General features: G+C 35.6%; 3 protein-coding genes across 7 annotated transcripts in view; 2 read left to right on the forward strand and 1 right to left on the reverse strand.

Annotated features, from left to right (window-relative positions):
• LOC122568036 (lysosomal acid glucosylceramidase-like) overlaps positions 1-8487 on the forward strand; it is a 9658-nt gene extending 1171 nt beyond the window's left edge. The window contains exons 1-8 of one of the 5 annotated variants that reach the window (XM_043727338.1): positions 3850-3953; positions 5534-5603; positions 5782-6112; positions 6499-6761; positions 6916-7347; positions 7656-7735; positions 7856-8130; positions 8246-8487. In XM_043727338.1, coding sequence (XP_043583273.1) covers positions 5549-5603; positions 5782-6112; positions 6499-6761; positions 6916-7347; positions 7656-7735; positions 7856-8130; positions 8246-8348 — 1539 coding nt within the window. In that variant the 5' untranslated portion in view covers positions 3850-3953; positions 5534-5548 and the 3' untranslated portion in view covers positions 8349-8487. Of the gene's footprint in view, positions 1-3849; positions 3954-4732; positions 4832-5533; positions 5604-5781; positions 6113-6498; positions 6762-6915; positions 7348-7655; positions 7736-7855; positions 8131-8245 lie in introns of those variants that run through there. The other 4 variants (XM_043727340.1, XM_043727337.1, XM_043727339.1 and 1 more) reach the window with 4 other exon arrangements.
• A 678-nt stretch (positions 8488-9165) lies between these two features.
• On the forward strand, positions 9166-11652 carry LOC122568038 (lysosomal acid glucosylceramidase-like). The gene is made up of 7 exons (XM_043727342.1): positions 9166-9321; positions 9398-9728; positions 9948-10207; positions 10299-10733; positions 10880-10959; positions 11062-11336; positions 11444-11652. The coding sequence occupies exons 1-7, from the start codon at positions 9270-9272 to the stop codon at positions 11541-11543; spliced, it is 1533 nt and encodes a 510-aa protein (XP_043583277.1). The 5' UTR covers positions 9166-9269; the 3' UTR covers positions 11544-11652.
• Positions 11653-11944: 292 nt separating this feature from the next.
• On the reverse strand, positions 11945-14358 carry LOC122568035 (28S ribosomal protein S30, mitochondrial). The gene is made up of 4 exons (XM_043727336.1): positions 13552-14358; positions 12825-13423; positions 12320-12713; positions 11945-12224 (listed from the first exon to the last, which is right to left on the reverse strand). The coding sequence occupies exons 1-4, from the start codon at positions 13995-13997 to the stop codon at positions 12008-12010; spliced, it is 1656 nt and encodes a 551-aa protein (XP_043583271.1). The 5' UTR covers positions 13998-14358; the 3' UTR covers positions 11945-12007.
• Positions 14359-14414: the final 56 nt, after the last annotated feature.

Here is a 14414-nt window from a genome sequence, read left to right on the forward strand (position 1 = left end):
TTTTCGGATATCGACTGTTTTTATCGAAGGGGAGAAATTATTACGACAGTTTTATTTCGCTCGAGTCTTCGACTTTTGCTTTTGTTTCTTTATCGCATATTTCCGAGTTAAAAAGAAAGAAGTGCCGGACTTTGCTTAAATAAAAGAACTGTCCTTACTTGCGTCCAAGAGAAATGCTAAGGATAGATTGTACATTATCTATCTGCTGATATTTTTTATGCTAAACTCAAGCACGAAATTGCAAGGTACACTTTCAATGACTTTGACGACCATTTTTTCATGCAAGCTTTAAGCTATTTACAACAATACGTATAAAGGCCAGTTCCCATGCAACGATACGTACACGTGTACACGAGTATTTACTACTTTAAAATGATAATTAACTTACGTGAATCACGAACAATGCCTCTTACCACTGTGATTATATTTTATCAGTACCAGTTACCAATTAGAACAACGACTAACGAAATAGATAGCATAATTAATATCCACTTACAAACATGCATTCTACCACGTGCGAGTAAACAAATTTTTTTTATTCGCTCTTAGTTACGACTACGAAATATGGAAGAGACGGACGCTATTGGCGCTAGTATCGTGCAATTACATCATTATCGTTCGATATGACGAAAATTAATCGAATCGTTTTGCACATTGACTACGATCGAAAGCACGAGAGAACTACGAATTTGGACGATTCGTTAAAAAAAAAGGGTGTCGTTTAATTAAAACCAGTATGGCGACGCGGAACACGAATCGCTGCCGCTGAAAACCACCCGCGAGCATTTATACGTATATTTCATAGTAGTCTGACCTTAATTACCTTGGCTACCTTAATTCAAACTAACTTATATTTCACATGTTCGCAGGAGCGAAGCACGTTTAGCGCCTTCGTTTGTCTCTTACTTTAATTTAATCTCAGCCTAAGAAAGTAAAGTGCCATCTATTCTTACAGACACCGTCGACATCGAGCCCTTCGCTACTTTCCAGGATTAGTTGGGAACAGTTGCGTCCTTCCTAGCCAAATACGCGTTTCTATGTTTTCAAAACCAAGAGCTATCGTTAAAACGAAGGGACGGAGAGGGAAAGACGCGTTTAAATGCAAACGACAGATCGACGTAGGACGTTTCACCGAGACATCGAAACACCATTTGATTAACATTTTCATCGCATCTGGAAAGTTTAGAGTTCTTAGAAAATTCAAAATTACAAATTTTCATTAAAAACTTTTGCTACCGATTTGCATAATTATACCGTTCTACTGCCTCATACCGTACCACCGACGCAAGATTAAACTTCCTTGTATGTTTCGATCTACTTTTCTTGACATTTATCCGGTAGACTTAACTTCGCACACGTTTATTTACATCGATAGAGTAGCAATTAATTAAAACTTTTATGTCACGATCGATCGTTAAGATCACGAGCGAAGATATCGTACCTACATGGAATTTGAACTTCAGATTGCATTTTTGCGCCTTGTATAAGCTATTGGAACTTGACTTGTGCCTGCGCACTGTACAGTGCACACTCGATAGCGATAGTCGTCGTGGATAAGTAGACCGTAAACCTGTGGGACGAATGTGGATGCAGGATCCCCTCGAGCCTAATTCCTTCGCTCATCTACACAAGAACTTACTTGCGTACTCTTATCGCCGTCTTTCGCCGATTCGTTAGTCGTGTTACCGTCTATTTCTCGTAATTTACACTTCACGTAATTGACACAAACGAACACTACTTACGATTCGTAAGGTGTTAAAAATCTATCAAGGCTCAAAATATTTCGGACACTAATGATATTCTCAATTTATAAAGGCGACGTCAAGGCGAACATTACTCGCAACGATGTCACGCACAATAATGTTTCCAAGGACGTTTATTTTAAAATTCAGGTTTCTTTCGCCTTCGTATCCTATCCACTTATCAAGCTATCTAGCGACTCGATCCACTTATCGACGTATGCGTAAAAGTTATCTTTTTTTTTTTTTTTTGCTGTTACCTGAATTCTCTGTTCTCGAGAGCAAGTAATTTCACAAGGAATTTCGCACCGCTCTGTCTTCGCGACCTTATTTCTCAATGTATGTATCTATCATAGTTATGATATACAGCCAGAGTCACTGATGATTACTGGACGAGCAAGAAACACCGAGTGATAAGCATTTCCACTACTAAACAGTTTGGGAAGGTTAAACCGATAATACAAAATATTTTTAGAAAATAGTCGCGTATCTACATTGTCAAGGAGGTAATCGGGCATTGTTGGCATTGAAATTTAAATATTCAAAGACTTGAAAACGTAATTTATGAGCGTACCATTAAAGTTACGATAGATAAAATATAAATACATTTACATATAGAAACCTAGATATACGACAGATATTTAAAATCAAACCGCACTTTTAGAAGCAATACGACCGAATAAAAGCTAATTGACGAGAGAATGAAAGACGGACGAAGCGAGACGACTTCGATTCGAGATATCTCGTTGCGCGCAACTTTATTCCAGAAATTCGTTCAAACGTAATTTTCGACCGAAATGTCAATTTTATTCCGCTATTAAAGTTGATCGTGTCGTTGAGCGCGATTCGATCCTATTCCTACGTTCGTTTCACGTGTTGTCTTTGCCAAGTACCTAATAATATACACAACACGATCATTTATTGTTATTTTCACAATATTCTATGTAATGGATTCTCTCAGGTTGAATTTTGTTCGACTATTTTTGGTTTAACGTTGGTTGTGATGTACTCTTTTACTTCGCTACTAATACGATCTACCGTCGATGATGATACACACGCGAATCCGCCACCTCCTGATTGAAGATACGTGATGCTGGCGAATCGTAAGGCGACATCGTTTCCAGACTACAATGATATCGTTCGTCCACACCGAATCTGTGGTCTGAAGCTACACGTCGCGATTATCTCGGTGCGATAAATATTTAACTGATATATGGAGCATAAAAAATAAATATACTCTACTTCACCGCATTGTTATTTTTGTACAAAAGATTCTCACCAAGTATTGTTCTCGCGATAGTAAGATCTCACGAAAATCGCTCAAGTCGCTTCTGGAGCGAAACCTCTGCGCATTCCCTTTTTATCCAAAGTTTGTCGCCCGTTGATTTTCACGAGACGGAAACGATTAACTTCGTTAAAGCTGGCTGAATGCCGCCACGCGAGCAATGAATTTACAAAGACTTCGTCTTTCATACTTTCGTTTAATCGACATGCTGACGCGAATATCGTTTAAGTTAAACTTTCGATATTAAATGGCGCGACATATTTCGAATAAAAAGTGGTATAAGAATCTGAAATATTTCGAAGATTCTATTTTATTTGTAAGATTCAACGTTGCATTCAAATAAGCGAATAATCAAGATTTTATTGAAAACGTTAGATAGGGGCAACGTTTTCTCGAAAAGAGGATATGCGGAACAAAATGTTACCGCTGGTAACATACCCTGCACAAAGAGAAAACGCGTATGTTTAGTCCGGTGTATCTCTTTCTGGGATAGAGTCATATGCGATTGTGTCGTACGCGAGCACATCGTGCTAAATCAGTGATTCCCAAAAGGTGCGTCCCGGAATAAAATTAGGTGCATCGCCGCGAAAGAGCGAGATACTTTTTTCTTCTTTTTTATCAATGTTCGTGTGTATAAATGCCTCTTTCGAATAAATTGTAAAATTTATATACCACGTACGTCGCGATATCTCTACATTTTTAAAAATGCACCGTGACTAAAAAAAGTTTGGGAACCACTGTACTATATCGCTAAGTCTCACGTGCCCCACCAACAAAATTATACCATTTTGGAATATATATAAAGAACTGAATTTTACTTCTTGACCAGTTTCGATCTTAAATTCCGCGCATCGCGGTAACATTTTACGAGATCGGGTTCAAACTTATTTTTCCGAACATATTTACAGATCGTTGTATTCGTTTATTCGGTGAGTTTTTCAAGAACATCCCGTGCCACTCGCCAAGTACGATCAGGCAAAAATCGCTCGCCGACTCGAATTTTACTCGCATCGGTTCATCCATAAACGCGTGACCCATGTTCTTGCCTACGGTCTACGTCCTGCGTCTCGTAATCCTAACAAAGATACTTATAAAAAAATTTACAATCTATTCGGTTAAACGCTTTGATCATTTGTTGCGATCCGCTTAGAAAATTCCTACACTTTTTGTAAGCTTCAAGTATCGATACAACTAGAAAATAATGGCAATAACGAGTAAATTTGTCCCTTTTCTTTCTGTCCTCGCATTGTTCGATTACCGTATTCCCTAAACATAGATAACAAGTGCATGACGCTGCAAAAAAACAGCAAGGAATATATTCTTGATAAAAAAAAGATCGCAAAAATGCAGGTAAAATGGTAAATAATTCACGGTCTGTTTATAAAGCATGAGAAATAATATCTTATAAGACGTATACATATAATGTGCTCGCGTACATATTTACTTTTTCAAATAACATTTCGTCTCGCTGATACTCACGCTATATATTCCATATATATTTTCTCTCGTCACATAGCCAATTTAAATTTTCTTCGTGGTTCCAATATACTTGCAGTATCGCTATGTATATTACGAATTAGATAGCGTTAATTCAAACGAAATTACAAGATCTTTCACTTGCCTGAATAGTTTGCAGAGCAAAATGAAAGAAATTTGCATTCTCAAGTATCACGAGAAACGATAACGTACGATTGCATAAATAATCGATATAGCGCGGTCAGAAATGTGCATAAAATGTGGCGATTCATCGTACGGTGCAGTAGATGTCAGCCACGATTCGAACTATACGAAGAGCCTTAGACGAACGGTAATGCGAAATCGAAATTCTACATGTCAACGTTTTCATTTCACCGGCGTCATGGACGTACTTTGAGAAATTTTCGGTTTATAAACGCTTTATACGTCAATAACAATTTCCTTTCTGTTGCTTCGTAGAGGCGACGGATTCGACACTCGAGTTGTTAAAATATATTTTCTCTAGGCAATCGTTATACCGTGAAATATACAGTTATGATCGATAACTATATTGTTCGACGTGCGAAAGTTGGTTGGAATGTGTGTTTCAATCTGAAAGCAACCGTCTACAGATCATTGTTGCAACTAACCCGTATTTCTCAGAAAGAAGGAAAAATATTGGGAAAGAAGAGAGAAAGATACGAGATATTCGTAGATATAGGTAACGCGAGCAGTAAAGCAACGACGCGACAGGCGACGCAACATACGAAGTGTCGAGAACAATACGTTTTATGAAAAGAACCGAACACATAGGAAACATCCGATCGTTCAAATATTATATTCAACTACACCTATCGAAAAACGGATTCTTTTTAATATAATAGATTCTTTCGCTTTCACGTGATTTTCTGCGAAAGCTTCGCTCGACAAAGAAAACAAAAGTACAGTTTAGAAGTTACGCTAAGCTACACGCAAGTCAAATGGAAAGTCGCTAAAATACGCAAATTCTTTGAGATACAAACCTATGTACATGTATATGATTGTTCTGTTTCAGTAGTCATCGATAATTATGTGGGACAAATGCAAAGCGGCGCTTCTGCTTGTAATGTTGGTCATCGTCGCAAGTAAGGATAAATCTTGATAAACTTAACAATGATGTTCGCGAGAATCCGCAAAATAGAAAATACCTGAGTCCAAAGTATCTTTCTTCCTCTAATTATATGCTATACGTTTTAACGTTAGCTCGCGCAACTGCATCTTACCGATTGTAAAATATTTAACAACAGATATCTTTGACCATAGGCGATGCAAATGACTGCGTGCCTCGAAATTTTGGTCATGGCAGTATCGTATGCGTTTGTAATGCAACCTACTGTGACGAGCTACCGGATAACAACCCCAAAGTCCCAGAGAACGGAACGTTCTACTGGTACGTTTCGAGCAAAGAGGGTCTCAGGCTGAGCATGCTACAGGCGCGGATGGGTTCTTGTCAAAATTCCAGCACCGGTACGGTTCTAAATATAGATACATCGAAAAAATACCAAACCATCTTGGGCTTTGGCGGTGCCTTTACGGACTCGGCGGGAATGAATATCAGAAATCTCAGTGAGGCTACACAGGACCAATTAATTCGGTAATTAAACCTCGATAAAGCGGCACAGGCGGAGAAAAATCTGCTAAAACTTCACGTTTTAATTATCTTTACGGTTACGTGAAATTTTCAAACAGCGCCTTAATATTTCACAAAATATTTCTGAGATCTACGATTTATAAGTAAATGTGAAAGTGATCGAAATTTGTTTTATCTTTATTTTTAAAGTTACGAATTATAAAACATCTTTGAAAAATTCCGAAAAGTAAATATGAACAATGATAGATTCGTAGTTCTTGAACAAATTGATAACACAACGACGTTTGCTTCTTGTATGTGCAACGTGATTTGAATTAATTATTCGATCTAATTTGATCTAATTACGTGTGTTGCTATACGTACAACTGAGCGTGCTTAATCGCTTACAGGGCGTACTACGGTTCAAACGGGAGCAGATATTCGTTAGGTCGAATACCAATCGCTGGAACTGACTTCTCTACGAGACCTTACACGTACGATGACGTCCCTGATGATATGACACTGCAAAACTTTAGCCTTGCCCAGGAAGATTACGATTATAAGATACCGTATCTAAGAAAAGCCATTGAATTAAACCCTGACGTAAAATTCTTTAGTGCTGCATGGTCAGCTCCACCGTGGATGAAAACTAACGACCGAATCAATGGATTTGGTAAGTGTGATAATACGATATCGAATAAGGAGAAAAAAATTGAAGATAAGCGATAGAAAAATGTATCCTTTTTATTTGAAAACGAACCGCTTCAAATAATTCTTTAGACGCGTTTCGTAATATATTGTAATACTAATTAACAATTTATGTCTAGGCTTTTTAAGGAAGGATCGTTATCAGGTCTATGCCAATTACATAGTAAAATTTTTGGACGCGTATAAAAGCAATGGCGTTGATGTATGGGCCGTTTCGACAGGAAACGAGCCATTAAACGCTTATGTGCCTTTTGATCGCCTTAACACTATGGGCTGGACACCAAACACTGTCGCTGATTGGGTCGCTAATTACGCGGGTCCAACTTTGGCAGCGTCCGCCCACAATGGCACGCAAATTCTTATTCTAGATGATCAGAGAATCGAATTACCTTGGTTTGTAAATAAAGTCTTCGAACATGAAGCCGCGAAAAAATACATTGTTGGTACAGCTGTACATTGGTACACAGATAGTTTCGCTCCGCCAATATTATTAGATTTAACGCACGATGGTTATCCAGATAAATTTATTCTCATGACTGAAGCATGTACAGGTAAGCGGTTCAAATACTATATCTCTGTAACAATTACGGAACAGTTTAAAACAACGTTTGCTTAACAAAGTTTGCTACACGTAAAGAGCAAAAGTTTGTTTCTTAAATATACATATATCTGTATCGAGCTTTTCATCCAGAAAAAAGTATCTAGTGATTTTAATTGAATTTTAAGATCAACTTAAATAATATGTTTCCTTCGTGAAATCTCAGTTCCATAGACGTTGTACAGTAACATTTCCTTTTTCAACTATTATATTACACGTGATCAACAACTATATATAACGGTAACATCATTTTATTCGCAGGTGCCGGAATTTTGGATTATCCAAAAGTTTCCTTAGGTTCGTGGAGCAGAGGGGAGGAATATATTTTAAGCATAATAGAGGTATGGTAAATGATTACAGTTATAATCGTGTACGAGACATAAAGTTTCTTAATGAGAACATTATACATTAAACATATACAAAGATTACTTCTGCTTATAAGAAAAATATTCTGTTTAAAGTACATGAATCATTGGTCAGTTGGATGGGTAGATTGGAATTTAGCTTTAGACGCAACCGGTGGACCAAACTGGATTCAAAATTACGTCGACTCGCCCATTATTGTAAATCCAGACACCGATGAATTTTATAAACAGCCAATGTACTATGCTCTTAAGCACTTTAGCAGATTCGTCGATAGAGGCTCCATTAGGATTTCTATTACCGATACGAACAATGTTAAAGCTACAGCCTTCGTAACACCCTCGAATCAAGTCGTGGTTGTTCTATATAACAAGTAATCACAGTTTATTTTACAGCCAATTACGAAATAATTTACTAATTACCTCAGTTTTCGACATTGTTGCGGTTCAGTTTAATAATTTGTTCACAAAATTTATTTTCTTTTACAGCAATACCCAGAAGAAGAACATTGTTCTCAATGATCCGGAAAAGAATCCCATTTGCTTGGAATTACCCGCATACTCCATGAGTACCATAATTTATGCACAATAGAACTTGTAACTCGTTGATTATTAAATACAATTTGTAATATCGCCATATTGTATGTAACGATAAATGGCAATTATAACGTACATTGTAATGCTAATATGCTAATATATAACATAATAAAACGTGCATCTCGAAATTGAAATTTTCTCGATACTATTCCAGACGAAGACTTACATTTTGTGACAATAATCAATATACCTGATAAGAATAACAAGTCATCGAGTAACAGTCTATTATCTATTAACACAATAAAATGAAATTGGGAAATCTGAAATGTTCATATCTTCATCTACAAAGTGCACTTCCCTGTAAAATTTATCTAATCCTTATTTCACTTTAGCTGTGTACATATTATATATTAATACTATATATATATATATATGTATTGTATCTATGTATACGTAATATATTTATATGTATATATACAAAAATTAATATATATAATAATGTATAAAAATACATTCGTTTAAATACAACGTACATATATTAGGTTTTCCGAAAGTTTTCTTTCGTTTTACGAGGAAATAATGGACGCACTACGTTTTTTGTTTTATATTATTTTGTCCAATTAAACACCGCGACATTTTACAAACTTGGTTTCGCGTTTGTATGAAGGTGCAAAGACACTTTTCGGACAACCCAATACATCGTATAGGAATTTGCAGAAGACAATATGTGAGCGAACAGTAAAGTTATTATTATTATTATCAGTAGGAGATAATTATTTACTCAGATAATACCGCCAAAAATTTGAAAAGAATCATTTAGAAAACACACAGATAATACATTTACTATAAACGACAGGTAGGTGAAGATTAGATAGCTTACCTTTTTTTGTATGCGTGCCAATATATATGCTTATATAAATTCGAGTACCGGTTAGCTACTATTTACACTTCTGCTTTAGTTTTTAACAATATCACCATGGGACACGCGTGGAAAGCACTTCTACTAATTACTTTCTTCTTCAACGAAGGTAAGCTCTCGTTATTTCCGGCGAAGATAAATTTCATTTCTGACGAACTTAGTGGAAATATTTTCATTCATCATAGGTATCGCGAATGACTGCGTGCCGTACCGTATAGATGACGAAGTAATTGCATGTGTTTGCAATGCAACATATTGCGATGGACTACCAGATGGTAGACCGGAAGTTCCAGAGGAAGGTAATTCTTATTGGTATGTGACGAATAAAGAGGGGCTGAGAATGAAGATGTCAGAAGTAAAATTCGATAGCTGCGAAAATTTCCCTGTGGACGTAACGCTGACCATAGATAATGCGAAAAAGTATCAAACGGTTTTTGGCTTCGGTGGCGCATTTACCGATTCTACTGGTATAAACATAGCAAAACTCAGCCCAGCTACGCAACTTCAATTGCTTCGGTAATCATTGATATCTACAGATCAATATTTGTGATCAATATTTTAAATATCTACGATACTATGATACCTTTTTTCGGTAAAAGTTGCGCCATGCATTATACTTGCATATAATTTTATTTTTCCATAAACCTCGTCGCATATCTCTTTTAAATTTACTGAATTTATTGAATTGAATTGTCAATTGAAATGTACGATCCTTTTTATCTGAATTATTTCTAGAGCATATTATCATCCAAAGGAGGGAAGCAGATACACACTGGGTCGTATACCTATTGGGGCGAGCGATTTCTCAGAAAGACCGTACACGTATGACGATACGGCCAATGACACCACGCTTGAACACTTTTCACTTGCAAACGAGGATTTCGATTACAAACTACTATATGCGAGGAAAGCGCTTGAATTCAATCCCGAAATTAAATTCTTCAGTGCTGCATGGACTGCTCCATTATGGATGAAAAGCAACGACAACGGACTCAGTACGTATGATAGAAGTGTCGTAAAACAAATTAGACGAATGAATTGTATTAATGATAAATTCGTCAAATTAATCTAATAATCATTGATTAGCTTACTTGAAAGAGGAGTATTACCAAATCTACGCTAACTATCTGCTAAAGTTCCTGGATGAATATAAAAACAACGGTATTGACATGTGGGCTATTACAACTGGTAACGAGCCACTAGTTATGTTTATGTTTAATCTTCCAAATGTCTCTATGGGATGGAAACCCGAAACGATGGCTGATTGGATCGCTAACAACTTGGGTCCAACATTAGCATCATCGCCGCACAATAAAACACTAATTTTCGCCTTTGATGACAATAGAAAGGCATTACCCAAATTTGTCGAACCAACGTTCCGAAATCAAAATGCAAAGAAATACGTTGCCGGGACAGCTGTACATTGGTATCAAGATTCCGAAACTCCTGTAGATATATTAGATCAAATCCACGATGAGTTCCCAGACAAATCTATTTTCATGACCGAAGCATCTGTAATAGGTAAGCCTTTCGCGCGCATACGCGCACGCACGTAGTATCCTACGTAGGAAAAATGCACACTTTTCACTTGTGAAGGATTGTAAAAAGTCGAATTTGCAAAATAATTAGTTTACGAACTTATACCGACATGGTACTCCTCGCCATAGGACCTCCAATATGGAACACTTCGAAAGTTAAATTGGAATCGTGGCGCCGAGGTGAAAAATACATTTTAAGCATAATAGAGGTAAAAGAACTTACATGATTTTATGGTCGTTTTACTTGAAGAATATTTATCCTATTTTTGAATATAAAAGTTAATCGTTAACGAAACGTGTTTTGCATCAAGTACATGAATCATTGGTCAATTGGTTGGGTGGACTGGAATTTAGCTTTGGACGAAACTGGCGGGCCAAACTATATTGATAATCATATCGACGCCACTATTATCGTCAACCCGAAAACCGACGAATTTTATAAACAACCTATGTATTATGCTATCAAACATTTTAGCAGATTCGTTGACAGAGGTTCTGTTAGAATTTCTATTACCGATACTGATACTATCAAATCTGCAGCCTTCGTTACACCTTCAGCGGAAAACGTCGTTGTCCTATACAATAGGTGAAAGAAATTGTTATCATTACTATTGCTGCGTAATTATTTGATATAAAATGATGAAATGTTTATTTTTATCCTAAACAAATTTTTATCTTAAATTTCTATTTCAGGGATACTTCCCCGAGACACGTAGTTTTGAAGGATGTACAGAAAGGTACACTTTGTTTAGAACTATCTCCGCAATCTATGAATACTCTGAAATACAAATAGTATGACTTCCTTATTATATTATACCTTTATATTATATATTATATTAGTTCTAATTATAAATCGTTATTGTAAGAGATAAATCGAATAAATAAAAACCCATCAGTGCAAATAAAAGTGTTCATGTATATAGTTCAACGTCATGTTCGATCGATGTAATCAAACTGTTATCAAAAATGTAAACCATTTTCAAAAGTTAATATCATATCACGAAAAATTTCATTCCAATAGTGAGATTACTTTATCGATACGATCGAGACATCTTCGACTTATGCAAATACCAGCTCCTTTATATTGTATGTTAAACTATAAGAACGCGAAAAATAGTTGTTTAAAGACGTATAATTATTATTGTACGAATAGATATTGAAAGTAAAACTATTGAAATAACGTTCCAATCGAAATTTAACTGATAACTGTTCCCTTTATTCTTTATTAATACAACATTTATATTCAAGCCTAGTGGTTTATGCATCTGGATAATATGTTTTCGCCCAACGGCCTACTTTTCTCTTTTTTGGATTTTCTCTTAAACATCTTGGTATATAAGTCGGCTGATGCTGATTTAATCTTCGTTTCGCAGCCGAGAAACCAAACTGCCACGGGTCACGTTTCTTATCAAGAGGGCGAGTAGCGTTATCAATCATATATATTTTCTGCCAATGATATATTTCAGGCTGTAATCTATAAAGCAAAGGGAAATTAATGTTTTTATGTGATGATAATTAATCGTTTCTTAGTATATATAATAGATTATTTATACATATATATGTACGTACTGATGTCTTGGTCTATTAGACGTAAGGTACTTAAATTTTGATTCTAACCACGCTCTTCGTTCTGGATCAGTAATGTCAGCAACATACTTCACAGATTCACCTAAGTACGGTTTCATATTTTCATTACTTCGTGCTTCAGGCATATTGATATAAAATTTGATCAATTTTTTTAAAACATCTTCGTTGAACCCTTGAATTTTTCCATCCTCTATTTTATCGAACAACATCATCGGTTCTGTTATCCAACATATATTACGCACAGGATTGTTATCTGCATATTCCCAATGTAACAAAGTGGTGTTCAACTGGTAAACGCAAAAGGACCAATATTGACCATTTGTCAAAATTGTTTGCGATACTAATGGATATAGTATTTCGTTGACCGTAGAAAAGCCTGAAATTAAAGAATGAAAGAGGAAATAAAAAAGAAGGTTCTTTCTGTATATATAGTAAGATACATTGAAGTAACTTTGTTGAAAGAAATATTTATCGCATAACGTATTACCTTGATAACAAGCCTGCGATAACAACCAACTATAAGATGCAAAAATAGCTTGCACGGTGACTGCTTCTTCATCCCTAATCTTTGAATTAAAAACTAAATTATTTATATTGTGATAAGATAACAAACCAAATTCAGCAGGATCACCGGGCCAGAAACCAGGTATATTAGTTGCACGTTTATACGAAAACTTATAACTTAGTACCCTAGGATCAAATTTGAACTCGGGAATACTTAATTCTGGATTAGTGGAGTATATTGGAGAAACAATCTCCCTTAAAGGAAATTGATGTCTTAATTGTAGAATTGGAGAACCAACATATTGAACAGGCATATTTATTGGATCATCTGCATATTCTTTCAAACGTTTTATCTTCTCTCTTGCTTTCCTCTGTAGAGTCGGCCGTTGTATGTCACCTGCGAACCAAAATGCTTCTACTCTTGGTTTAAAATCTACTTCAGTTTCCAATAAATGTGGTGTCATCGAAGATAAAGTGGACAGCATTATTCGATTGATTTGAAAGACAAGTGCATCTGTAACAGCATCGTTTAGCAATTTCTCCTTAATATTTTCTATTTTCTCTGTTATTTCTTGCTTCTTTCTGTAATATATATTTATAATATTAATTCTATAAATTATTTATGTAAATGTAAATTTATTAATACTTTTGTCGCTTAAGGGAAAATTATTATTATTTTTATACTTCTAACACAAGACAATTATACTCACAGTCTATGATTGTATTCAAAAATAATAACATTTTCTATATGATTTTTAATAGTTTGTACCAGAGCATCTAATTTTTCAGTTGTGATCATTGAATCGTAAAAGTCCGGTAATTTATTATCATTTGTAACATGAGTACGTGTAATGTATTGAGCATGTTTCAATGAATTATATGGAACTTTTCCTTCTTCCAAACATAACGATTTCCAACCATAGTAATGTGGCATATTCATACCAATTAGTTTTTCCTCTACAGTTTCTAATTTTTTAATTTTATTATACCAATTTTCAAATCTTCTCTTACGCCTAGCACGATAGGATAAATCCAAAATAGGAGGATAGATTACATTTTCCGTATCACCCAGCGTGATACTCGCACATTTTCTTATAACTGTTTTTAGAATACTTGTAGAATAGTTTGGTAAGGATTTCTGTAGCCCTGTATACATGTTAAAAATCGCTGAATATATTTAAGTTATTATTGGAGATACAGAGGTTATGTGTAAGTTTTTAACTATATTGTACACGATTTCCTGGTTATCGTTCACACATCTTTCTACGAAACTTATATTTCGATTAATAAATTATGTAGAATACTTTGTAGAAAAAGTAAATACTACATATAATAAAAATAATAAATTACTGGAGATATACACACTTGTGTACATATATATACATATGTATACGCGAACTTATATCCATCAATTTTTAACCCTTTCGCTTCGGGTGCCGCTTATAGGCGGCGCCAGCGAGATGACCTGTGGGTACGATTGCCACTTATAGGTGGCAACCACGCGACGAATCCTGGGTTCGGCACCGCATATATCGGACATACACCAGTGCCATCTGTAATCAATAATATAAAT

Source organism: Bombus pyrosoma, linkage group LG6 (assembly GCF_014825855.1).
Source record: "Bombus pyrosoma isolate SC7728 linkage group LG6, ASM1482585v1, whole genome shotgun sequence".
Classification (NCBI taxonomy): domain Eukaryota; kingdom Metazoa; phylum Arthropoda; class Insecta; order Hymenoptera; family Apidae; genus Bombus; species Bombus pyrosoma.

Bases quoted from the DNA above. Each gene is read 5' to 3' on its own strand.
- LOC122568038 (XM_043727342.1), top strand. From the start codon at position 9,270: ATGGGACACGCGTGGAAAGCACTTCTACTAATTACTTTCTTCTTCAAC. The intron at 9,322-9,397 runs GTAAGCTCTCGT...CATTCATCATAG, and splicing joins TACTTTCTTCTTCAACGAAG to GTATCGCGAATGACTGCGTG. The intron at 9,729-9,947 runs GTAATCATTGAT...AATTATTTCTAG, and splicing joins ACGCAACTTCAATTGCTTCG to AGCATATTATCATCCAAAGG.
- LOC122568035 (XM_043727336.1), bottom strand. From the start codon at position 13,997: ATGTATACAGGGCTACAGAAATCCTTACCAAACTATTCTACAAGTATT. The intron at 13,424-13,551 runs GTGAGTATAATT...TATATATTACAG, and splicing joins TTTGAATACAATCATAGACT to AAAGAAGCAAGAAATAACAG. The intron at 12,714-12,824 runs GTAATACGTTAT...CTTTAATTTCAG, and splicing joins ATCGCAGGCTTGTTATCAAG to GCTTTTCTACGGTCAACGAA.